The 27,028-nt window shown below is 41.3% G+C and overlaps 1 protein-coding gene and 1 long non-coding RNA gene across 3 annotated transcripts in view; both read right to left on the bottom strand.

Moving 5' to 3' along the window:
- CNTNAP2 (contactin associated protein 2) overlaps positions 1 to 511 on the bottom strand; it is a 1,960,721-nt gene extending 1,960,210 nt beyond the window's left edge. The window contains exon 1 of the mRNA XM_042974552.1: positions 380 to 511. Within this exon, the coding sequence (XP_042830486.1) occupies positions 380 to 476 (97 nt within the window). The 5' untranslated portion in view covers positions 477 to 511. The remainder of the gene's footprint in view (positions 1 to 379) is intronic.
- Positions 512 to 2,319: 1,808 nt separating this feature from the next.
- The window catches only part of LOC122236465, a 36,255-nt gene continuing 11,546 nt past the window's right edge, over positions 2,320 to 27,028 (bottom strand). Inside the window, exons 3-7 of one of the 2 annotated variants that reach the window (XR_006214542.1) lie at positions 20,069 to 20,285; positions 10,893 to 10,980; positions 9,417 to 9,467; positions 8,735 to 8,827; positions 2,320 to 2,498 (exon numbers count right to left, since the gene is read on the bottom strand). This is a non-coding gene — a long non-coding RNA (uncharacterized LOC122236465). The remainder of the gene's footprint in view (positions 2,499 to 8,734; positions 8,828 to 9,416; positions 9,468 to 10,892; positions 10,981 to 20,068; positions 20,286 to 27,028) is intronic. The other variant, XR_006214543.1, reaches the window with a different exon arrangement.

The raw sequence follows: 27,028 nt of genomic DNA, 5'->3' as shown, positions 1-27,028 counted from the left end.
CCACGAACTCCCTCCACAACAAGCCCACCGAAGTGGAAGAATAACTCCTAAGAAGCTGCCATCCACCCTCATCACTCCAACCCAGCAGGTGCCAACGAATCTCCCGGACCGGGAACAACTTTCCAGAAGCATCACCGGCCTCAAAGCCCCGTCTCGCCCCCCCCCCCCCCCACCGCTCCCCACCCCCCCCCCACCGGGAGCGCCGGGGCTCGGAGTTTCTCTGCTGCAGTGGCCGCAAGTGCGTGACGGCGGAGACACCCGCGCACGCCAGGGGCCGGAGCCGCGAGGGCACCTCGGAGTTGCCACCCCCCGGGGAGGCACCTCAATGCGGCACCGAAACCGCTCCAGCGCGGCGCGCGCTCGCGGGGGGCTTACTTACGGGACGCGGCCGGGGCCGTCCAGGCTCTGCAGAGGAGGTTGCTGACAATCCAGAGCGACAGCGCTGCCCCGCAGCCGGCTCGCGGAGCCACCACCATCGTCGGCTGCCGGCTCGCGGGACTCGGGGAGCTCGCTGCGGAGACGCCGTGCGTCTCTCCGTGGGCTTCTCCCGGGGAGGCGGGCCGTCCTCGGCGCGGGCGTGAGCCGGGCCCCTCCCGCTGCGTCCTCTTCTCCCCGCACCCCTGCGGGCTCCAGTTCGGCCGGGGCCGGGAGCCGCGGGGGAGGCGCAGCCTTCCTCTCGCCTGCGTGCGGCTCCTGCCTCGCGCGCCGGGAGCCAGTGAAATGCCAGGGGGAAGAAATTCAAACCGGGAGGGAAAGGGAGGGGGGAGCTAGAGGAGGGGACCTACCCCGCCCTCTCCCTCTCGGGAGGGAAAGGGAAAAAAGAAAAAAAAAAAAAAATCACCACGGGACGCGGAGGCAGAGCCGAGGAGCGGGGGCTGCAGAAGCGGAGGGGAGCGCGCCGGGGGACGCGGGTGCCGCCGGGGCCACTGCGGGCGAGCGCTCGCCGCGCCGCCGGGCGGCGTGACTCGGAGGGGCTCCCGGGCGCCTGTGAGCTGGCGCGCAGAGCCGGTGCGCGGGGAGCACGCAGCCCCGCGGGCGGGCGGGCGGGAGGGCGCACGCACGGCCTCAGCGCGGCGCGGCGCGGGGCGGCATCTCCCCGGCGCCCGGGCGGCGGCGGCGGCGGCGGCGGCAGCAGCGGCGGCGGCAGCGGCGGCCGGAGCGAGAGCTGGAGACGCCGCCGCCGCCAGCAGCGCCTGCACAGCCGGGCGGCGGGCGAGGCGGGGAAGCCCTCCCTCCTCGCCCCCTCCAGGCCCCACCCCGGCTCCTCCTCCTCCTCCTCCTCCTTCCCCTCCTTACCGAGCCCCTCGGGCTGTCAGAACCCTCCTGCCCTGCCCTCGCTTCGATCGGAAGCCGGAGCGGGGAGGCACCGAGGGGCCCGGGCCCAGCGGCCGGGGCGGGGGCCGAGCCAGGGGGCGCGCGTCTCTCCCCGGGGGGGTGGGGAGGGGGGGCGGGAGGCGGTGCTCAAGTTGGGGATTTGCGGCGCGATCGCGGACCCCTGCTCCGGCCCCGGCTGCCCCCCCCCCTCACCCTGCCCCCCCACCACCACCACCCACCCAGCTGCGGGGAAACCGACCCCCCTCGCTCGGTCGCCTTCTCTTTCCCTCCTCTCCTCCCCTTCGGATGGAGATGGTACAGGCTCCCGGAGCTCCGGCCCCCCGGGAACCACAATCAGGCGTCCGCCCGGCAGGTCTTCCGAGTGGTCCTAACACCAAGTGACGGACGGAGCCGAACGTCCCGCCCGGAGCGGCGGGGACTGCGGACGCCGCTAATGCAGATGTTTCCAATATGTAATTAATTCATACTCGTACGCGGGCGCACGTACAGCAAACACACGCCGCTGCCGGGAAAACTACATTCAGGCAAACACGCTCGCGAACAGACACAAACACAGAACTGAGATGCATGAAGCAGGCGTTCGGTTAACTACTTCGGGGCATCTGATGCATTACAGGTACTAAGAATGACGAACGTCTACGGGGACCCAGATTTTCTTTTCACGTTGAGACGATTGCAATAATAAATCTCAAGCTCTCCCTGCGCCGCGCCCCGCCCCCCCCCCCCCCAGCTTACACCTGTCCACACTGGATGCTCTATACAGTTTCCCTCCATCCAGTCTACATAAAGTGCTTGGAATCTTCTCTGTCTGCAGAACCAATCCTTTCCCTGACTTTCCTGACACAGTTTTAAGAATCATTGGTCATCTAACTACCTAACGATGTTTAGGGAGAGCAAAGTAGGAGTAACCACGTCTTTCAGTGTTAAGGCAGTGAGTAAGCATTTGCCTTTCAAAATAAAATTTTTATGGAGACTTGCCTGCTCCTGGAATAGACTCTGAGTTTAATGTTATGGTCAGGTCGTGGAAAGGTCCACTGTAAACATCGCTGGGTGCTCTCTGCATAATTAGTACGGTGGTGAGGGGCCTGATTCAGCATTCTTTATTAGAGCTTTGTTTCTTATTGATTTAAAGGGATGTTTGGTCCCAGGAAGAACTGTACAATCTGGAAAATGAAGAAACACACAGATGACTAACAGGGGAAAAAAACACTGCACACTCATGCTGTAAAATTCTGCTCCTATAAAATGATACAGTAAACACATTCTTATGGGTAATAAAATGCCCCTTTTCTATTTGAATTCCCACAGACTGTCAAAAGTCAATGAATGCTTGCAAAACCTCTATGGTAGAGAAATGCCATCAACCATGTGTAAGAGCTCAAAGAAACCAGTCACAGGGAAAAAAAAAAAGAATATATTGTGAGATAACACAACTTTTCAGAAGTCAGTTTATAGCTGTGTCTATTTTAACCATTGCACTAAACTCCACTAGAGTGGTGTTTAAGTGTTTTAATCAAAGGATAAAAGAGGAAACAATTGCAAGTGTTACCATTTCAGTATCTCAGTGGATGCCTTTCAATGGGTATCTATCTCAAGCAGATTGAACTGATTCCATTGCTTAGGGTACTGAACAAAAAGACCTGGAAGTAAGTGCCTCTTTAATTGTTTTGTAACAGAAAATAGTATACCTGAGGGTGATTTTTTTTCCTTCCAAAAAGCATTCTGACCAGTTTGCGATCATTTCTCTTAATGAGTAAAAACAAACAAACCAAACCTCATTTTAATGACACATATGTAATCATCCTGCATCACCACTGTGCTGTCGAGTACTACAGCCTTATTTCATTCCCGTGTGAGCTAAGAACCTACCTTCATCTGTTTTCCATGCACTTTGCCACGTTTGAAAATGAGTGATGCCACATGCTTTGTAATGCAACTACCTTTGTTTTCAATGTGTAAGTAGAGACAAACATTGGGATTCACAGTATACTTAAAGATATAGGACTTTAATGGTGGAAGGATCAGACATCCCTTAGATTCTGACGCTAAAAGTTCCCTATCCAATCTATCATTATCGTCATCACATATTAAAGATACACTTCCTTTTTACTTCAATTATAAATCTAGCGATTAGTTAGAAGGTACAAGCTACTAAAGCCCGTTTGGTCTGATTAACCTTCAAGATCCTGTGAAACTGAGGCACCAGTGGATGGACCTACAGTTCCATGAGCTGTCCATTAGATCTGGTAAACAAGGCGTGCCTTGTTCCAAAGACCCATTATCAACACGTGCCTTAGGTTGTACTTGCAAATACCGTAATTGAAGATAGGATATGATGGTCTGAAATACGTTTCTTTGGTTGGATAGAAGGTTAATCCAAGCTTGAGAATAGTGAAACTAAGTGGACCAAAGGAACACAGAGAAAACAAAGGCATGGTGGGGAAAGAAGATGGGCACATTGCATTATTTTGGAAGTGGAGTTATATACAATCAGAAAGGATAGCCATTCCTTGTTTCCCACCACTCACATCCTCTTCTTCTTCAACAGAAATCACTGGAGTCTTGTTCTCTAAATGTTAACATGACCCCATATTTGGAGACAAGTTATTGCTTCGTTAGAAATATAGTCATCGTTCATTTAGTCGAATACTTGTTGAATATTTGCTCTTATTGAACCGGACATTGTGCTATGTACTAGGATTTCACCTCTGAGCAAGAGAGAGAACACTTTTGCCCTCAAAGCTGGTGGCCAGTGGTTGAATAACGAGATTAGAATAAGTCCTCATCACTTTGATACTAACATTTATTCAAGTAAATGTTGACTAGGTAACCATTCTAGTATCTTCACATATTCTTCAAATATGAGTATCATCAGAGAGAGAAAAATATCATCATCATCCTCATTCCAGATATCTTCAAATAGTCTGTCGCATGGAAAACTATCTCAAAAGTCCTCCCTACATTTTGGAACTTAAATGGCAAAAAGAGTCCAAATATTTTGGTTTTATGGACACTCTGAAGTGACTAACTCTGTTGAATGGGGCACTGAGAAAATTCAGGCCTTTTCAATAAGTCGAAAAACACTGGTATATCTCTAGGTAAAGTCCTTGGATTGGAATTTCCTTCTGGAAAACAAGCTGTTCAACTGTGCCCAGAAATCAGTGAATTCCCTGAGAAAAACAAAAGTGTCTAGAATAGAAACGCTTGCCAGTGTGACTGCACACTCCAAGAAGAATTTAGCACTCATTTCTCTGGTTCTATAGGATCTATGTAGGATGCATTCTCTAGTGAGAAAGAACAGAATGTGGTTGAGTCTAATGGGAAAGCTTCTGGTATAGAGAAAATCCACCTGGAATCTGGGCTTTCGGCAGTGCTAACTGGCCCTGGGCACGGCGAGATGCTTCACGTCATAATCAGATGTTAAGTGTATGAAAGGCTGATGAGGAAGAGGACATAAACTAAAATCGACTCCCCAAATCCCAGTATATTTTAAAGGTCTCAGAGAAATACATGACAATTAGTGTTACCTGGTCTAAACGCTCCGAAGGTATTTGTTAAAAAATAGTTCATGTTTATATTGTTTAACATTAATGGAAAGGGTATAGTTAGAAAACACTGGTCTTCAATGCATGTATGAAACATCGTTCAGAAAACTGGGAAGACGATGGTGAAACAAATTCATAATATTCAGAACATGGAACCTAGTCTTCATCTTTATTACATTCTTCATTTTCTGGAAACCCAACTTTCTTTTAACTTTAGTCTAACATGCATATATCTGAGTCACATTAGAAGAATTGTTCTTCCAGAACTGCAATGAAAAACTACCTTTCTGGGGCTCCTGGGTGGCTCAGTTAATTAAGCATCTGACTTTGGCTAAGGTGATGATCGGGTTAGTGACTTAGATCCCTGCATCAGGCTCTGCACTGACAGTGTAGAGCTTGCTTGGGATTCTCTCTCTCTCCCTCTCTCTCTCTCTCTCTCTGTCTCTCTCTCTCTCCCTCTCTCTCTCTCTGTGTGTCTCTGCCCCTTTCCTGCTCTTGCTCCCACACACTCTCTCTCTCAAAATAAATAAACTTAAAAAAAAACAACACCTTTCTCCATGACATTGCAGAGCTTTGACTCTGACAAATCTAACCTACAATTTACAAAGTGATTATTTTTAAAAATCTCCCATTATTCATCTCATAGATTAAGGAAAATATAATTTCAAATGAGTGTCCCCAGAGAAATGCTGTAACTTTGAAAAACTAAAATATACCATTTATCCATTTATCTTTGGACAAGGAATTACTGAATATGGTATATGAATAAAATGTGTATGCTTCGAATATCAAAATATGTAGTAATTTCCTATTAATACTTGGATTTAAAGAGGAAGGGAGAACACTCTTACAATTGACTTAACATTTGTACGGGTTTACCGTTTCTCTTTTAAGTGTTGCTATATCAAATCACAATTCTAGATAAAAAATGGAAGGATCAAGAAAAATAGTAAATAGGCAAAAAAAAAAAAAGCTAGAAGAAAAGTTTAGTACATACCTATAAATTCCTAGTTGTAAACTCATATGAAAATATCCAGTTCCATGAAAGAACAATAGCTAAACTATAATCAGGGAGCAGTATGCATGCCTTTTAGATTTTTGAGAACTCAAGCAACTTTTTGAAGCAAGCTTAATGTTTGTAAAGTCTGTTCGAGTTTGGAAATAGAATTTTATTTATTCAAGAGATTAAACTAGTTAGAAATGGGTTGCAAAAAGAATGCCAAGAAATCAAAGTTTTATCCGAGGAACAATCAAATTACAAAAACAATCCACAATATTAAGTGGATTGCTTCTGAGTGTTATAAGTATATAGAATTTCGGAAAAGTTAGAAGAGTACACAGGAAGCAATTTAGACCGCGTGTTGAGTCTGGTCTCTGGGGTCTGTGTATTGAATCTGTACGGTCCTCTCTGTGAACATACACCTTAATTCCCTCATATAAGATCAGAGTAAGTTTTATATATATGCAATTAGATTATTGTGAGAATTAAAAATAATTTATATGATGTATCTGACACATGAAAATGCCATTATTATTATTCTTCTTCATGATGATGTAAATGAATATACCAAAATTTTATTTTATTTTATTTTTAACGTTTATTTATTTTTGAGAGACAGAGAGGGGCAGAGCGTGAACGGGGACAGGCAGAGAGAGAGGGAGACACAGAATCTGAAGCGGGCTCCAGGCCCTGAGCTGTCAGCACAGAGCCCCACGCGGGGCTCAAACCCACAAACCGCGAGATCATGAACCTGATCGGACATTTACCCAACTGAGCCGCCCAGGCACCCCTCAAAATTTCAAACTGAAGTTCCAAAATTTCAAGTACATGCCTCAATACATTCACATTTCAAAATCATTCAGAAATGTCCGTATTAAAAAAAAAAAAAAAACCTTCTATCAAAAAATATTTGAAATTGGACGTAAAGAATTTGCAATTTAATTGGCACTAAACCTGTGGGAAATAATAAAATGCATGTTGAAATACAATTTTAGAAATTTCTTTGGAATTTGAGAGGACTCTGAAGAAGGCCTATAGAAGTACAAGGCAAGATGTGGGACGTGTGAACCGAAGTACATATCTGCCAACATCAGAGCCTTTTCTAAGATTTAGAAAAGTGTCTTTACTTCAATTAAAAGAGTAGAACACTCTTGCTTTCAGTAATCCCAAGCATTATGGGGACACTACCCTATTAAGACTAGAAAATAGGTATAGAGGGATGGATTTTCCTTAGGAACAATGGGGACCCATTTTCCAAGGCAATAGTTTGAGGAGAGAGAGGGGCCAAAAGAAGAAATTTTCACAAGTATAGGCTGGACAGAGACGAATAGAATAACAAGGAAAATTCAGTTAGGGTGGCAATGGCCCAAGGAAATTTGAAAGAAGTCAGTTCAGCTAGAAGAATTTGCAGACTGCTGTTTCACCCCCCGCCCCCCCTGGGTTAGTCAAAGTTTTTTTCTCGTCCCTGAGATCTTTCCGGACCAAAATCTACTACAGCATCTTCCGTTGCTGGAAGGAGAGAAAATCTTTCCACGAAGAATCTTTTCAGAAGCACAGAAGGAAGAACCATATACTCAAGCCAGGGGGCTTCACCCTCTTCCCAGATAAGAATGAACTCTTTTCTGTGGCACGGAGTCTAGAATGATCTTGGATGGTACCAGTTTCTTCTTTCTAGACACTTAGCAGATTGGCGAGTACACAATAATAGGGGGGACCATGTGCAACGCAACAGACAACTTTTCAGTAGCAGCGACAACATCAACAATACGTTGAGGTTAAGAGAACTTGTCGTGTGGCGTATAAATTATAAACACTTAACCTGATTTGGGAGATGGTTTCCACGTGAAATTACTTCCTTCCATGCTGTAACAACACATGATGCCTGTGTGTTGAATATCCCAAATTGAAGGTCCTCCAAGTTTTCCTTAGGTGCTTCTTGGACTTTCATTCCCCAATTTCTTCTCACCGGTGTTTGATGATACCAGGCCTACCGACGACGTTGAATGACGTCAGGTAGCATCCGAAACCCAGTCCAGGTATTAGATAGAACTAGCAGCCAGGTTAGACCAGGGAACATAATCCAGGAACCAGGACATTTTGTACTGGGGGATCTGGGCATTTCAAGACCAAACAAACAGATGGACAGAAGGACAGAAACACTCATTGGTCCAGGAAGCTGGTCCAGGAATCAATCCAGGAAGCTGGATTGATTTAAATCTCTCTGCAATTTATTTCCGTCCTCAATTCGCAGTGGTGAAGGTATTGGATGTAGCAGGCTTGGAAGTGATAATTACTGTCTAAACAGGTTATGCTAGTTCGCACAGTTACTGCCAAAACATCTAAAGCTAGGTTCCATGGTTCAGTGTCCCTAAATTCCTATAAGGATGCCATGCCTCATCCAGCACCAGGAAATGATAAGGCCTCTTGAGCGTACTCAGAGTTGAAGAAAATTATGGAACCCATAGTTATCTTCGATATTACCTACATAAAACCAAGACTAAATTCTATTTCAGTTTGTTCCAGGTGATGATTTAAAAATGAATTTTGGAGATGGCTTTAACTACATGCCTCAGTTTAGACATGGTTAATTCTTCCTTTAAAAATGTGTTTTATTTGAATATATAAATATTAAAGTTCTATTATATCAATTCAGCTAACATTCAAATATCGGTGGTACTATAATTTAATGATACTCGAGATAGCTTATATGATAATATAGTAATTAATGATCTCTTGGTCTATTGAACTTTCTGCTTGATTAGTATTTAGTCAGGAATGAGGAGGAGAGAGGAAAGATAGTTTTTCCATTTATATCTTGTTTAACAATATTTCTAATATATATTAGCACACATACCTGTTTTAGTACGTTGAGCAGGGTGACATAAACGAATCCTTCTTTGAAAACTCATGAATTTGATAATGCAGTCCTTCATTTTAGTTGCATATGCTGTAATTGAGGGTGTGAGATGAAAATTGTTCTCATTTCAAAGTTAGTGTGACATTCTTTTAAATTTGTTTTTCCTGATCTTCCGTTCAGGAATACCTAAGTACCCACACAGCAAGTTGGAACTGAACTTTCTTACCATCCCAAAGGCAAATCTCCAGTCCCTTAAGAGACCTAATGGAAGTGAGGTTGTGTCTGAGGGTCAAAATGTCCACAAGTGGGTGACCTTCAGGAGAGACCTATCTTTTAATTTATGTCATCATTCTGTGTGGTGTTTTTTTCTTCTTTTTTTGTCAGAGTGATACAATTCCAGGGGCCAAGAAGTAGTACTAGATAGTAGAAAACAATTATTTGACTATTTAGTGTTGTCTCTGCTTGTAATCGTTTGGAACCATGCTTGTAGATGGTTGGGGAAGATTCTATCTCCTTCACAGGTAATGTCAAGTCATATCATAGGTATGCCAGCTTTCATATTTTCCATCTATATCATTTTCATAAGTGACAGATAGAGAAGACAATGCTTGCGTGTTTAAGTTCCAGTCACTGACATTAGGCTAATAATTGGTTGTTACTACAAAGGTTATGGACTTACCTGTCTGCATTTTCATTTCTTAGAAGGTTCTACACCTTTTTGTTCCTCGTTCTGAAATTGCCAGGGGAGAATAAAAATCACTTACAGATTTCCATTTTGGGAATCAATGGAATAAGTTAGCTAAAAAACCTATTTCCTGAGGTAATTTCATGTTTTTAATTTAAGAAAGACAGAGCGCAAGTGAGGGAGACGGGCTGAAGGAGAGAGAGAGAATCTCAAGCAGTCTCCACCCTCAGCACAGATGCAAGGCTCCATCTCACACCCGTGAGCTCATGACCTGAGTGGAAAGCAAGAGTCAAAAGCTCAACGAACTGAGCTACCCAGGCACCCCTGTTTTCCTTCTCAAGATTGGTCTTCTGATAGGAAAACTCATAAGGTAACCTCACCCTAAGGTAGTCAACTTCACCTTCAAATGATCCACTTGGCCAAGATAGTCAACTCTGATGACTGTCCAGTGCCTCCTTAAAGAGGAGGCTGAGCATATAGAAAATCAAACTGAACTAGTCGCAAGATACCTGGCGACATCACAAACGTATTTGAAAAGATCCAACGTTGTACGAAACTAGTCTGTGGCCTACGATCCTTCTCCCCACGTTTGTTCCCAAATCACCATCATTGCGTCAAACAGCATAATCAGTTCCGTCCTTTCCTCCTCATCTAACTTGACATCCTTTATCGGAATTTGCTCGGAATTTATGACTCACAGAGAGCCAAATTAGGGCAAATGGAGAAATGAGTAAAAAAGAAAAGTTGCACACAGTAGGTGTGTCCTAGGAAAATGGCACTGGCCACCATCCCCACTTGAGTAGGATTCACCAAAACTAGGAATTGGGATTTGAACCTTATAATAAAACAGATACACAAAAATCCATACTTTTATATAGTTCATAAGACTTCTAGCCAGAATGTTTCCAAAATGCCCATTTGAAAATGGGATTTCATAAAACTAAAACTAAACTCCAGTTTCAAACCCGAGTCAAACTTTACTGCCTTTGGTGGTGGAAATCAGTAATGCAGTAGAATTTCCCTTAACGATTCGGTGAGGACCTTTTATAATAAATATTTAGTTAAAGCATCTACCTCACAGATCCATTCTGTGTAAATGTCTCCGAGTAAAGCATTCTCATTCATTCATTTAGCAAATTTTAGTTGCTCAGCTGAATTCTATTTCTCTGATCACTGCATTTGAAGATTACTCAAGACCTGACAAAATTGTTTTATGATAATTAACAAACTAATTAGCTTCTCAAGACTACTCTGGAAATAATATACAGAGAAATTAAATAACTCTTCTCCTTTATTTGAGTTCAAATATCAGACAGCATATGATCCTTATTTTCAGAAAAAAAAATAACCCCAACATAGATATTTTGGTTTCTCTAAGAAAAATGAGGAAGAAAGCTACCCAGATGATCTCAGCCAGCAAATACCCTTTGCTTACTTATTTCTGCTGAAGACTGTTATTGGAATGATTACCTTTAGCCTTTCCTCATTGTCCAATTGCTTGAAGCACAAAGAAATGTAAAGAAGATGACCATATTCCAGCTCTCATTTTTGAATAAACCTCAATAATAGAAACAGAAAACAAAACCATGTCAACAGAATATCATCAGAACATCAAACAGTTTGTGAAGGTCTAAGTCTTGAAACCTCGATTCCTGAATTCAGAGCATTAGCTCACATTCCATGGTGTCTGTAACATCAAGTACATGAAACCAATGGACGAAAACTGGGTGAAGGAGAAAGTACTTTAAAACTGGTTACTGTGGATTCCCAAAAATGACAATATGAATGTAAATATTAATAAAGACATCAAATCCAAATATTACCTTAACCTTTGTGCTATTTTATTTTTCACGTAGTTCTGTGACTACAGAGTGATCAGTTGACTTTAATGTAACATTTATTCAAACATGAGAGGAAGGGTTTCCAAGATATTAGTATTTAAATCAATCCCCAAATTATTATTTTTGCCTAGCACTCCTTAGGGAAGGAATCAGAGGAAGAAAATAAATTTAAATTAAAAACTATATATATAAAAAAGCAATTTATGGTTCATAGTCTTCTAGAGGGCAGATTAAGAGATTAAGAGCAAAGTGAGAAGACTGGGTTCAGAGAAAAAAAAGTAGAGATAACTCTTCCTTTGCTCCAACAGGAAAGCTGACGAAAGAACATGGATATTTCAAAACATCAAGGAAAGAAAACAATGCATGATTAGCCTCAAATGCATCATTAATCCACTATTCTGTCAAATTCTATTTCTTCTGTCTTGCCAAAGAATAATCTCTACCATAACAGCCCTCCATACCAGAAAAAATAAAAATATTTATATTGCATTATTTACATTTGAAACAAAAATAAATTTAAGTAATGTGGAGAAAAATAATTTTATAATTTAGAAAATAAGAATTTATTAAATAGAAGAGTGACACTAAGAAAACTGGCACTTCTTTGAACCAGTAAATATAGTATCTGGGCTTTTGAAGAACTGGCAACATCGAGATGGTTTCTTTTTCCAACAAAAATATTTACAGAGCATTTCCAAGTTCATAACATTTAAATAACTCATTTCAATTTTGAAACACTACTTTCATTTTCATTCAGCTGTTTGGAGAAAACAATATCAGATGAAGTAAGTGATGCAAATATCTCGTACAAAGATCCATTCATTCATTCGTTTCACTCCACAAATATTTAGTGACTTCCTTCCATGAGTTAGGCATTGTTTTAAGCACTGAGTATAAAGAGCACTGGACAGAACCATTAAGATGCCTATCTCCTAGGTGTTACATCATAATGGGATGGGATGAAATATTATTCATAAATACCCTGCTAAATGATTGCATGAAATTAATATTAATATCACTCAGAGTCTGATGGGCTACCGTAGATTTAATAGATGAATAAGGACTTCTTCTGGAAGTTTTTTTTTTCTTTAAGCTGAGACTCAAAGAACAAGAAGGAATTAATCATATGAAGATGGGAAAGAAAGGCCTTTCTTTCTTTCTTTCTTTCTTTCTTTCTTTCTTCTTTCTCTGTGTGTGAAGGGAATAGCTTTTACAAGTCTCTAAACTGGGAACGTGTATAGTATAATTGTGGTGCCGTAGCTCAATTTGATTAGAGACCAAGGAGTAACCCGGAGAAGAGTAAGTAATGAGGTGTTCAAGAGAGAGAGAGGAGCCAGATAGAGTTGCCAGAATAGGAGGAAGGCAAGTCAATTAGAAAGCTATTGTCACGTCAGGCAAGGTAATGATAGCTTGAACTGCCATAATCCTAATGGACATGGGGAGAAATGGATGTTTTGGATGAGATTTTGAAGTTAAGGTCATTGGATCTACTAATGGAAGAGGAAATCAAGTACGCCTTCTATTTTTATGCATTTATGTATTTATTTTAAATTTTTTATTAAGTGACTGCATGCCTAATGACACCATTTACTGAAACGAGGAGGGCTCGGGCAGAAGATCTGTAGTGAAGACAATTTTTCTCTTTTGGGATATTAAAATTTGTAATGCCCAGGAGAAATTCAAGTTTGGATGTCAGATACGTAGATAAACATCTGGCCTGGGGTTTCAGGTAGAAATCGGGTCTGGACATAAATTATACAAAATCACCTGAGAAGAATGTGAAGATTGAAAAAGGAAGGCATGTAAGAATAGAGTCTTCGAGCACCCCAATATTTCAAAGCTAAACTGGGCAGTATGAGGAAGCATGGGTGATTGAGACAGAGTGGCCAATGGCTAGGGAGAAAACCAGAAGGTTCTATGTTACAAAAATTAAGAACAGTAAGAGTTTTCAAAGCTGAGCTAGAATGAGTTGAATTTATTTAATTTATTTTCAGGTTATTTCAATATTCATGAGCTCTGTTTTATTAACTTTCTTCTCTCACCTTCACCTGAATACACCCTTGCTGTTCATTAACTCCTGCTAATCTTTCTGTGCTTCAGCAACGAACAAACAAGCTGCCTTCACCAGCGCTTTTAGGGTGACATCTCTCCACCAGCCCCAAGTGTGCACGTGGACAGTGCAAATAAGAAAAGGCAGCCTCTTGGTTTATTTCCTGACACACCATGTGAACGTTACCATGAATTTTTTAAAGATGGTGGAGATGCATCCAGGTGGAGAGGGGAGATGTCACCCTAAATGCCCTGCTCCACCCATTTATCTCTTCAGACTTGGTCTATTTCTGACCCCAGAGAAAGATAACCCATGGGTCATAGGAGTCAGCGTTCAGGTTGCAGGGTAAGAAGTAACAGGGGATCTCAGAGTAGAACACATTTGCCTTTCTAGGGAGCACTGGAGTGTTGTTGGAGAATTGTGCTTATTCAGTCTCTTGGTTCCAATTAGGCTCCCTAGTGATATTTTATAGCAACCATAAGTAGGTAGTGCTATGGGTTGAATTGCATCCCCTCAGAGTTCATATGTCTAAGTCCTAACCCCAACCCTTAAAATGTGACTGTACCAAGACACGAGGTCTTTAAAGAATTAACCTTAATTTAATTAAAGTTTTAATTAGCTTCAAGTGAGGTCACGAGGGTGGGCCCTAATGCAACACAACTGATGTTCTTTTAAGAAGAGGAAAGTTGGCTACAGAAAGGCCCAGAAAAAGACCACATGAAGACCTTGGGAGAAGGTGGCCACCTACAAGCCCAGAAGGCAGGAGTCAGAAGAAACAAACCCTGTTAACGTTGATCTCAGACATCTGGCGCATCTGGCCTTCAGGACTGTGAAGAATTACATTTCTGTCTTTTACACTGACAAATCTATGGTGCTTTGTTTTGGCAGCTGTAGCAGACGAATGTGGGAGAAAGTTTTCTACCTGCATGCAGTGTAGGTAAAGAATTACACAAGTTCGATCCCGAGTCTTAAAGACAGTTTCTTTGAATTCTCTTTCCACCTTTCCTGTTCCTCTTGATGTATAAGGATGAGAATCGAATGAAACAAGAACTAGGCTGTGTCACTTAGTTGAGTAGTCAGGCATGGCATCCACGGTCAGAAGCTCCATTGCCTTTCCTGCAATACGTCATATCTGGTTAAGTGTTCAGTGAAGCTGGTCTTTGTTATAGATTGCACCAGACTGCTAGTATAGAGATATGGAAATGAAGTCAACCCATTTGCACTCTGGAGTCCAATCTAGAGCCCCAGTAACACGTAGAAAGAATCCTTTTACCCAATGGTAATCATCTTTAAAGACGAATCAATATCAAGTTTCTTCCTTCAAAAAGTGCAACTATTCTCAGTTTCAACCCTCAACTGTTCCCTCTTTATATTTCCAATATAGACCCTTTTTAAAGTCAGCACTTAAAAACAGAGTACTTTGACATTGTGAAAATGCATCATCTGTATAACTTCATTTTTATTCACTTCACATATTTCAGTAAAACCTTTACATCTTTTCTGAAGTGCCAGAGTCTAGAACAGTGGTTCCCAGTAACAGAGATACTACCTCGAGGGAGAATTTTGGAACACTGAAGTGCTCTTTGGTGGTCATAATATTGTAGAGGGTTTCTGCACTTACTGAATGAACCACACTAGGCACTGTGAATTGTGCATTTATAGTTGGACGTTGGTTTCTGATTATTGAGTCTAGAGTCCAAGTTAGTTTTACAATAAATTCAAAGAATTTTCTGTACACTTTTCAAATACTCCCACTTTTCCAGAAACACAACCCGCGTGACTTGAGAGAAAATTCCAGTTTGTCTTCTTCCCCAAGAACTTAACATCATACATCATTTCAGAAAATCATGCGACTCATGGGGACACCACTTATGGGACTAATAGATCTCTGACAGTAGGATCTCTGTCTCCACTACATGTGTAATTCACACAAACGTGGTGACTCTGAATATAGCTAAGGTTCTGCAAACTTCATAATGTTTTCCAATCTCAGGGTGCTTGAGTATTAATGAGTAGAATTGCCTATCATTTATTATAAATTACTTTTTTATAGTTTCCATTTACATTAGAGTGAAGGTGCTATATTGATATGGGGTCATTATTTTAGTAAGTTATATTCTCTATATTCTCTTTCTTTCAGAAAGTATTAAAAAAATTGTGTGTTTAAAGCAGTGTTTTACCTACTGGGGTTGACTTGTTTCTGATCATGATGATATGGGGGTTTGCATTAAAACTTAAATCTTCTTGTAGGTATGTGCCTCCGAAACATTAGAACCAAAAATCAGACCTCTTGCTATTTAAATCTCTCAACTAGTTTTCAGTTAAACTGATTGGAAAGGAAGAAAACGTTTATTAAAGGTCTGCAAAGATGGCTATTTTTATTCGTATGTGCAACCACTTCAAGAGTTTTTGAAGACTGGAAGGAAGGTCATTATTTCAGTGATGTGACTCTCAATATACTCTCATTAGCAAGCATATTTTTTCATTGTTTCAACCTTAGACCTAAAACTCAGCATAATTAGCGGTATCTATTTTGGTTGGTCAGAAGCTGGTTCATTACCTAGCTAAATTCCATGAAGTTAATAAGGTTTTTGATTCATTATTTAGCAGATACATATAGCACTTCCTAAATGCCAGGAACCATTCTAAAACTTTACCAATATTAGCTCATTTTAGTTTTACAACAACTACCTTATTATCCCCATTATACAGAAGAAACTGAGGAACCGACAGGTTAATTTGCTCAAGGTCAGTAAGTTGCAGAGCCTGGATGTACAACTCTAGGCAATTGGGCTCCAGAGGCTACGGGCTTGGCTGTACATTGCCTTCTGAAACTGCCATACAGCAAATGAGGAAAAGTTTGCATTAAAAAGTCTAACGGGCAAATGATTAGGATATATTGGTTTATCGTCTTAAGGGATCTTTAAGTTTCCACCTATGTTAAATAAATTGATCACCTTTTGTCAGGTATGGATAATTAATTGAAGACCACTTGCAAATACAGATCAACTGAACTGTTTATCATAAATGAAAAATCATATACAAGTGTTGACTGAAATTTCCCCGCCCTGAAAGAGGAGGAAATAAAAAACACAATAGGCAGTATTAATTAGACTTATGATAATTTGAGAAAGAATGAGGAGAGGGAGGGAGGGAAGAAAGAAGTGAGGGATGGAGAGAGAGAGAAAGAGTATTTCATTGTATAACACAGAGCTTTGTTCACAGGACTCCGATTTTCAAAACGTGCGTGTGATATTCTAATCTTTGAATCGATTAGAACATTATGTAACCATTTAAGAAAACGATCCAGAATCTGTGTCTTGGCTGTTTGTGAATGGAGGTTGTCATTGGGCCATTGCTAGGAGAAGCGAGTTACTTGCAGGTATCAGTTAATTCCGGTTATTGTGAGAGTATTCCGGGGAAGCAGCAATGATAGAAGGTGAATGACAGAAAATAAAATTTCTCCCGGATGCAAACACTATGGTTTTTGTTGTTATTTATTTTGCTCTTCTTTCTAAGTTTTGTTTTCATTTTTAAAAATTTGTCAAACTTTTAGCATGTGCTTAGCCTGTTATCCTTTGTTGACTTCCAAATACCACCATTGGGTCATTATTTACGTTTTCATGTCATTTTTCTTTCCCTCTACAGTAATCCTTTTTGGGTATGACAGCCGTACAGTTTTGTTTGATTTATCTGAGAGCTTAGAATTTGGGGTCTGTGTCTCATAATTTTCCAATATTGTTATAGTACAGTTTGATATTTTTTGCTGTTTGTTTTCTTTTCAACAACGGCCCTTTTACCTTTTTGCTTTTTACCTGAACAAAATTATCATTTGTCCTAGACAGAAATAGTCACATGTCCTATTAATCAAGACAATATGAAGTAATATAGTAAGTGTACTTTCTTAGGCTAGTCAAAATAATATGTTTCACACATTTCTTATTGTTAAATCCAGATGAAGGTTTACACCAAAGAAATTGATCCCTGAAGAATAAACATCTATCTATATATGAGGAGATCTGGGTATTTAAGTAACGGAATGTTCTAGGGTCCTTCTATGATGACATTACGTTGTAGAGAATGTGTTTATTTTTCAGTGCCTAGTCACCTAGTATCCTACTAGTTTAGTTATGGTTATCAGCTGAAAAAAGTCACAATATGTTTTTCAACTAAAACTTATACAAATAGGGAAAACAGGGCAGACAAAAATCAGAAGCTACAGGTACCAATATATTAAAATATTGAACCAATATATTAAAATATTGAATTGTATGAATTATGAATAATTAAAAATTATTCATAATTTTATGGATAATCCAGATAATTTTCTGGATTGCAAGATGGCCAATTGTTTTAATCGATTGTGTTTGACAATAGTCAACAATATGCTTTTTTAATACCCTGTTTTCTAAGCTCAACGATACCTAAAACCTGGGATTATTAGCCAAATGGTTCCCCACCAGCTGACTTTGACCTAGAGGACATCTGTACCCTGTTTGTCTTAATAGCTTTAAATTCGTTCTTACATGAAAAACATCTATTCAATGTTCGTGAAATCATAATGTCACTTCCACTCCAATACAAAGGCTCTACCCCAACTCTGCCGTAGGATTCTAGTTGAATTTGAAAGACAATAAATAATATTTAAAATTCCTTAAGGAAGAAGGTCACTCTCTTACAGATTGGTTTAACCTAATTCCAATCTAATTTAAATTCTTCATTTTAGGTCTGACAAATCAGTTTAGTTGTAATACAAGCATCAATAAAAGTATGTAGTTATACATCCCTAGTCACACATAGGTATGCATAAATAAAACATGTATATGTTTTATAGGCTTCTCATTTTAACATTGTGTGAATATGCCCATTTCAACAAACACTCTTTACAGCACGCCTTTAAAGTCATACCCTAATTCCCATGGAAAACTTAGAGGTCACATATAGAATTGACTTGTCTAATATCTTACTGCTGATAATGTCATTTCCAATATTGGCATTTACCAATTATACCGCAATTAACATTTTCGTGCCAACACTTTTGCACAAAGCTCAGCTTATTTGTTCAGAAGTGGCTCGGCAAATGTGTTTATTCTCTGCTTCTTATTTTCCTGTGATCCATGTGCTGTCCTTCCCTGTCATGTATGGTGCCCAGGGAGAGTCACAGTCATGAGCCTCATCACTTGGGACTCTGGCTTTCCATTGGTTTTGTCCAGTGGGAGGCACTGGCCCGGCAGGAGAAGAGAGAAATCGGGACATTTATCTCTGCCTCCTACTCAGTGGACCCAGGTCTGGCAGTGACCGAGTTCCGTGGTGTATTCTCTTTCCCTTTTCCTTCATGGTTGGGTCTCTTCAGTGATGGACTTACCCTCTTTGTGGCAGAGGTAGGAATGCCTCCCCCGTGCTGCTAGTCTCTACATAAATGTTTTACCATGCTTTGGTTCTCGTCCCCCAGACCATGGCCCCGTAAGTAGCACGTTCATTTGTCTCTCTTCCTTTATACCCTTTGAGTGAGTCATCTATTTTCTGCCTGGACCTGCTAAAATAGGCAAAGGGCTGTAAAAGTATTCTTTGCATATTTGATATATTGTCACTCTTTTTCACAACTCAAATGTACCACTAGCAATGTGTAAGAATTCAAATATCTCTATAACTTGTGACTCTGGATTTTATGTTTATTGTCAATACGATGGGCAAAACAGAAAATAATGCACAGTACCTTTTGGTTACTAAAGAGGACAAATGTGAAGAGTGCGTGTGTGTGTGTGTGTGTGTACATGCACACACATTTACAGATCAAATAACTAGATAGTAAAGTGTCTAAAAAGCACTAGCTATAGGCTAGTGTTCACATTTCAGCTCAAGCACAAACTAGCGATGCGGATTGAGGCAAGACCCAGCCCTTCTTGTTTTGAAACATCTCTAAGCCTTTGTGAAAATTATATGTGACATGGAGATAACAATAATATTCGAAGTGAAGTGTTTGGATGAGACGTCTCCAGTCCCTTTCAACCTTGTACCTGTGATCTTACATCTCCAGCAGTAACACCAGGACAGAAAGAAACCCTGGAGAGTTTTAGCATGCATGACGGACAAAGGAAACTCTACCTCATGTGTTGAGTCACTGAGGCATTGGTATGGCATTGTTTTTCGTTTTGTTTTCTTCGAAGAACGGCAAATACTATATATTTTCTCATAAGGCCAAATGGAGCCAACTTAGAATTTTGCTACGCTCAAAGTCCAATTCTGTCAATCAAAAGCAGGCATGCTAATAAGAGAAGTGGATTCCCACATCCCTAGCAATTTGCATTTACTTATCCACTGCTTTTTCGGACCTCTTTGCTAGCAAATTTTGTTTTGTTGCCCTGACTCTGTCCAGAAAGGGCTAGAAAATGCTCCCCGAAATTATCTACCTCACGTAATAGAACACAATAGGTCGCATTATGTCTCTTAGCAGAGGGAGCTTCAGAGGAGTTTAAAAAGGCTGGGGGTCTTGAGGCACAGAGAGAAAATGGAATATTTCTGGGAAGATGAGAAGCAGGAACCTCCGAAGTAGCTCATTTGTACTGGAGGTAATGGTGTGAGAGAAAGGTAATGCCAGAGACTTTGAGAGGTTCAATGAAGTGGAAAAGGTGGATAGAGGGCGGACGATATTTGCTGCAAATGTCTAAAAGTTTCAATATAAGGACTGAGGCTGGCGAGAACGTACAGCGTGTCACGTACTTGCTTTGCATACGGGTATGGTGTCAGTGACTCACCTTCCACGGGTCTTGTGCTGTAAGTTGTTGGGTGATGGATTTGCCCTGCTTGCTCTGCCCACCCTCCAAGAGCGGAGCGCGGCTTGTGAGACATCTGTGCGGGGTTAGGAGGGCAGCTGGAAGCCATTGGACAGAACGGAACCAACAGGCTCGTGCCCAGATGCAACTTGCAAGCGGAGTGCGATCCGGGCTCTGCTGACATGCTGAGCCACCAGGGCTGAGGAGGAAAGAGAAGAGTCTTCGGTGAGATGATTTGGAGAGATTAATGAATACATGGGTGGATACGAAATTCACCGGCGATAGTTTTCTGCCTTATTGGCGAGAAAAATAAGGCGCTGAGACATCATCACACGTTTCAGTAGCACAGGTGGATGCTTTAAAACAGACCTAGGCTTCTGTGTTCAGGAAACTTAATTTTTAAATGTTTTTTTTTCTGACACTCAGACGATCTGCCCTTACAACAAACTGTTATTGAAACAACAAAAGCCCCCCAACCCCTCCTAGGTAAAAAGCGCAAGGGGCCTCCAGCAGCAGCCCCAGACCAGCAGGTGAGCGGAACAGGAGGGCAGACGGCGGGCCCTGTGCTCCTTGGCAGCCGGCCAGCTTGGCCAGAGCTGGCCGGGGATCCATGACCCTTTGGCTCTCGTGGGAGAGCGTAAAGTTCTGTCAGCTCATCCATTCGGATAATTAGCAAAAGATATTATTTCCCTGCTCCCTCTGCTTGCATTTTGGCTAATAATTGGAACACTGAATAATGTTCCCGAGTCCTTCAGCTCTCCGTCACCACGACCGAGCGCATCTCTGGGGAAAGACCGGGGACAGAGACCACTGAGACTCCTCAGCCCTCTTGTGTGAGGACGACCATGAACCCTGAGGCCAGCCTCCAGTCTAGAGACAAGTCAGGGCTCACCGGTCAAGGAGCCTAAGGAGGCCGGGATGGCGGGGACATTTCATTCTGCTAATCCAGAGCTTACCCCCCTTAGCCACAGACAAATGGCTGTGCGAACGGAGGGCTTAGTGACCCTGACGCCGAGAAAAGGAAAAGGGCAAAACTATTGACTCAGTCAGAGACTGAGTGTAAGAAATGGCTTCATCATGGTGGCTTGGAAATGTACTGTGGTTTCAAACATCCCGTAGCAGCCCTCTGGTGGATATTCGATTACGGATTTCTCCAGACAAGGACCTTGGCTCCTTCTTCACTCTGCATGGGAACTCGTGCAGCGCACCGCACAATGGCACAATTAGGTCCAGTTGGCCCGCCGACTGAAAGCACTTCAAAGCAGAAGGGCTTTGAATAGAAGCAGAAAGGACCTACTTCTGCATTTTGAAATGAGCGTTAAATAATCTTTTCAACTCTAAAGCTCTTCTCATATATATATTTTTTTCACTTGAACTTGGGAGCTGAATCTCAACAGGAGAAAATGCTTCCCGTCCACCAGAGCGTTTTTTTCGTGCCGTGTGTTTTATTGAGTATCTACCATAGGCCAGCGTCTGTGCTGGGCGCTGGAGAGGGCCGGTTGACTCCATTTCTGTAAGGCGACCGCCGTAGATTCGCAAGGTCAAGTGTTCTATTACCGGTACGGATATGTTCAGAAATAAGGCAGTAGTGACGAACGTTTGCTGCTAGTTTCTTTGACATTTAGAAGATTTGATTATTGATGAATTATGAGAGGAAGTGGTTATTAAAAAAAACCCAAATTTATTCAACTGATCATACACGTTTTTGCTCAAAATTCATTCTACTATAGATACATGATTCCCCCCCCCCCCCAAGGGCTAATAAGTGATAAAACTGGGACTGGAATGTAGGTTTTTAGACATACTGTTGCGTGTTTTTCCTACTACTCTTTGTAGTTTTCATGTCATTAGAATGGTGCCACTATTTCCTTTTTTAAATAAGAGCCATTGCAGTTTTTAAAAATGATTCTCTTACAGAATGTTTTCATGTTGCAGTGAGGAGGAATTAGAATAGAAAGATTTTCTGTTGCAAAGCCAAGTTGTTCTGTGTCTACAGCAGAAAGAAATGAAATCAAACATCAATGAATTTCAATGGCCAATTTAACTACTGTAATATATTTACATAATGTTTAATAATTTTAAGCTACTAATAGAAAAATATCATTTGGAGATTTGTATTTTGAATTTCAACCTCTCTAAAAGTTAAATTGACACAGAATAAGTACATTTTCCTTAGAAGATAAAATTAATCAGATAGACAAAATTATATATTTGACAAAATATAATTTATTGATTGATCAAGTTACCTGGAATTGTTTCCTGAACATTCGTTTTTCATAAAGTTCTTGACAGTGAACTGGACACTTTATTAAGATAAACTGTATGTCATTTATTGTTTAATTGTTATTATCATTATTTTATTTTAGAGGAAGAGAGCATGAGCGGGGAAGATGGGCAGAAGGAGAGGAAGAGAGAGAGAGAGAGAGAGAGAGAGAATCTTAAGCAGGCCCCATACTCAGCATGGAGCCCGACACAGGATTCCATCTTACGAGGATGAAGTCACGACCTGAGCTGAAATCAAGAGTCAGATGGACGGGCAACCGACTGAGCCACCCAGGCGCCCCTGTATGTTGTTCTTTTTTAAAAAAACTGTGTCTTTCTGTTGGTTTGAGTGCTAAGGTGGGTCACTGCTTTACGCTATATTTCTGTCGATGAGGCAACTAAGGCGGATTTATTTTAAAATGTGATGTTTTAAAATGCTTGCAATGCCTCCTTCTGTAGATGAGTATAACGGGCCTTACAACAGTCTGGAAACCGGCTAATATTACAGTGGTAGGTCTGAGCCTGCGTCGTGTAGATCCATGGCCGCGGTTCATCACTGGTATCCTCGTAGTTGTTTGGCAATCAGCTTCCTGGACAAAAAGCCTGGAATTGTAGCATATGCTGATTTCCATGGTGTATACATACCCTCGACCGTGGCTAATTTCAAGATACCAACATGTTCCTGAATGAGGCTTCGCAAGGCAGTGTGTTCACCATTTTGCATCATGTCTAAAGCATGAATCTGTATCTACAGTTTCTGATAAATATATGAGAAAGTACAGAGAAAAGAGAAGCAAGTAAGTCGAAGAACATGGAAAACAGTGAAACATATTAAAATGATTAGGAATCGATGCGTCTCTATTGCCTTCGTTTCAATACAACTCATTTAACTGTGAATTTTTATAATTTAATATTAATAATGGTTTGGTTTAATAACTGGCTCCCTGCATTCCTGGATATTTACCAGTTAGCTCACGTGACTTTTCCAAGCTGGTACAAGCACACAACTAGATCACAAAAGAGTATGATAAGTCGTTTTGGTTGGTTGAAAATGTTTCCAATGTGCCCCCCGCCTTTTTCTGTGGTATACGTGGTGTGTGTGTGTGTGTGTGTGTGTGTGTGAGTGTGTGTGTGTGCTGTGTGTGTGGTAAGTACGTGTGTGTGGTGTGTGTACAAGTGATGGCATGAACTCCAAGCTTATAAATATTTAAATTGCATGCCATTGCACACAGTTTCTGAAAAATAATTTAATGTTTTTTAACCCATGTACTTTTAAAGTAATAAATACATCCGACTTCATAGTCTTGTCTCCTGGCTTTCTGGAGAATCTCAATCCTGTTTAGTCCAAATAAACGCTTGCTATGATTCAACCCTAGATTTTTCATAGAAAACCTTTTATCACCTAAATATAATATTTATACCACAGAATTATTGCCACACTGGCATGTACAAGAGAACTCAGTTATGTTTCAGAGTAAATATGCAACCAGACTGTCATTGTTCTGGTTGCACATTAATGCTGTTTCATATCATGAGCTACATTATCTTTCCAGATTCTGTTTTGTTGTGACCATTTTGTGCTGGGTGAAAACATTTACTACACGAGTTGATGGCTGATTTTTGTGGTTAAACATTCATACTAGGTAAGCTGATCGTAGGGTAGGGGAGGGGAGATACGCATTAGTATCAAAAAAGAAAAGACCTTTGGAGCGATGAAAAAACATCCTTAGAAGAATGAATTATAGCAACAAGGAAAGCCACTCGTCAGTAACACGTCTCAAATACAGGTTACTAGAAAGGACTTTTTGCCAGGATGTAGAGATAGTGTTCGTATACAGCATCTACTATGCGTATATGTCGATGCTTCTAGGTAACTCTCTGTGCACGGTATTGGCACAGCTGAGGGTCACTGAGGAGCTCTGTGTGCCTATACATTATGAATGTGGCCGCTGTTATAAGAGGCATGCAAAGAAGTCTTCGTCATCAGAGATGAGGTTGTCGAGTCGACAAATGTATCAAGCATCGTGTTGAGACTCTGGTAGCAGAATAATAAAGCTGTAAAACCTGCTGCAATCCTCCAACTCTAATTTCACTGTATTGATGTTGGGATGATGATTGCCATCTGGGGAGGCAGTCCTGATGTGCCAGATGGTACAATGAAACTCCATGGCCATGACTAGCATCACCGAAAAGCAGATTGGCAGCCCTCCTGGGATCTGATAGGTGTCCGGAAGGCCTGGAAACCCCAACAGCTGCTCTCTGGTCTGCCATCCTGCTTAAATTCGGAACATTAGAGGTCTATTTCTTCGCGCCTTCAAAGACTGCCTGGATAAAGAGGTAACACAGTGGGAGGAAGGGTGGGAAAGAAAAGGACAAAACTGCCTTGGCTATTCTCAACTAAGAGCAGAGTCGAACTTTCCCTCCAAACCAAAGAGTTGGATGAAAGGGTGCCAAGCGCAACTCTCAACCCACGTGGGATGCTGGATAGAGACCCGATGAATGGTCCAGAATGGACAATGCATTTTAAGCGGCCCCAGGGATAGGCCATGACCATAAAGAGAAGGAAGAAGGACTAGCAGTAGAAACTTTGACAAGGGCTGCTTCTCTATGTAGGACCTGATGAGTCTGACCTCTCTAGAGAGAGGTTATAGTAATTTGTTTAGGAGACCTTTCTTTTCACATCTCCCAAACTATTCAGATTGCAAAACAGATGTTAGAAACTTCTTGACCACAGGATCAAAGCAACACAGGCCGTGCACCCTTTCGCTTAAAATTATGAAACGTCATGGGTGATTTCCACGCGTTCTAGAAAAGAGTGATAAAAAAAATAAAAATAAAGAGAAAAATTACACCGAGTAGCCACTAGGTGGCGAGTGTGCTATGTAGTGTCCAGGTCACCTCGTTAAGGTGTAGCGGTTTCATCTCCTACACCGAGGGATGGTGTCCGATTATTTCGTGGCCAGATAGATGTTTGAAATAGATTTTAGAAGCCAAAGTTTCCAACGACTGGAGAGTCACTCGTGTTGTGAATTAGATGTTTTCCCCCAAAAGAAAGCAGCACGAAGAGCTACTTACTAGATCGCACGTGTCTTTATACCACCGGTCACTGCTCCACTGCTTTTCATCTGAATTCTCTGTTCTGGTTACTCTTTTAAGTCTATGAAATCTGGAGGTAAAAGCCCCTTCTTGGGCCACAGTTTCTCTCCTGTAGTTTTCCTATGTATTACGCACTGCTAATCAACCAAATAGACCTGAGATTTTTGCCCTTTTCAAGTCTTTGTTCTCTCTCGACGGTCCTCTTATGGGAAGTACCACATTTTAAGCACTACACTGCAGAGGGGTAATAATGGCAGGGTTGGAAGATAAGATCAGCTGACATGGCCAAGTGCACAGCCAAAGTTACTCTGTGATGAAGCTTCTCCCTTAGAAAACCTCTCATTTATGAACCTTTTTGGGGGGGATGGGAGGGTAATTAATTTGAGCAACCGATTAGGCAAATTTTAACAGTGATCCTTAGACTTTCCAAAGTACATTTTCTTCCAATTGGACTTAACAAGAAGTATTTTCTTTCTGTCTCACAATGAACTCTAATGAATCTTATATCCTTTATTTTTTTCTTTTTTGATGTATTATTATTCCATAACAGAAGAAGGAGAAAAACAACACAATCTTTATCTAATAGTGCTGAAATATCGTTTCTGATTTGTCAATTACCATATTAATCTTGAATTAAGTGGTTTATACCCTTTCTAAAGTTCACTAAGATTTTGCACATGGTGATTTCTGATGACTTTCATGTGTTACAAAATATTACAGAAGAGTCAAAACATAAGGACAAAGTTCATTTGGAAAATCAATGTACAAAACACCCACAATCGGACATGGGTCAATTATTAAATTCAAATTATGTCCACATAAATTTCATGAACAATGAATAGATACACAAGAGAATTTTTAGTCTTAATTCTGTTCCCCTAAATTGCCACTTCTTCCTTGTAAGTGCTCTGAAATACTGGCCTTTCCTCCTTTGACAGCACCTTCAATTTCACAAGGATCTTGACAGATTCTGTCAATTAGAAAGCAATGTGATAATCCACATTAACTTATTAATAACTCATAAACTATTTTATCCTCAGGAGGATTGCCTTAGGGATAAAGAAATAGCCCAAATAAGGGATTTTCAGGGAGAGTATCTCAGGCAACAGAGTATTTTTCCACATCCCAGTATCATTCATGGTGGTAGGCCAGCCAGCCAAGACGTATTCTCCGAATGTTCTTCTTAACAGGAGGCTTAGACCAGTGTGCAGAGAGAAAGTCAGCCAGTCAGAACCGCAGCTCTATCACTTGGTGGAGTGGTTGTGCACATGGCCCTTAACCTCTCTGACCTCTGCTTCCTACTCTATTAAAAGATAGATGGCGCTGGTGAGGCAGTAACTGATACATAGGATTGGTGGGGGGTTAAACGAGGCAATACCTACATTTAATGCAACAAAGTTCTGAAGCAATAGTTGAATTATTAGTTGCGTTATTTTGCTAGTATGATGGATCAAATAAATTTCCAAGAGGTAGGCTTATCACCTTGTAATTGAAGCTTACTAATTGTTTTCAAGGGAAACACATTTAAAACACTTTTACGGGTCTCCTGGGCGGCTCAGTTGGTTGAGCGTCCGACTCTTGATT

Source organism: Panthera tigris, chromosome A2 (genome assembly GCF_018350195.1).
Source record: "Panthera tigris isolate Pti1 chromosome A2, P.tigris_Pti1_mat1.1, whole genome shotgun sequence".
In the NCBI taxonomy this organism is placed as follows: domain Eukaryota; kingdom Metazoa; phylum Chordata; class Mammalia; order Carnivora; family Felidae; genus Panthera; species Panthera tigris.
This window is presented reverse-complemented; position numbering and strand designations above follow the sequence as displayed.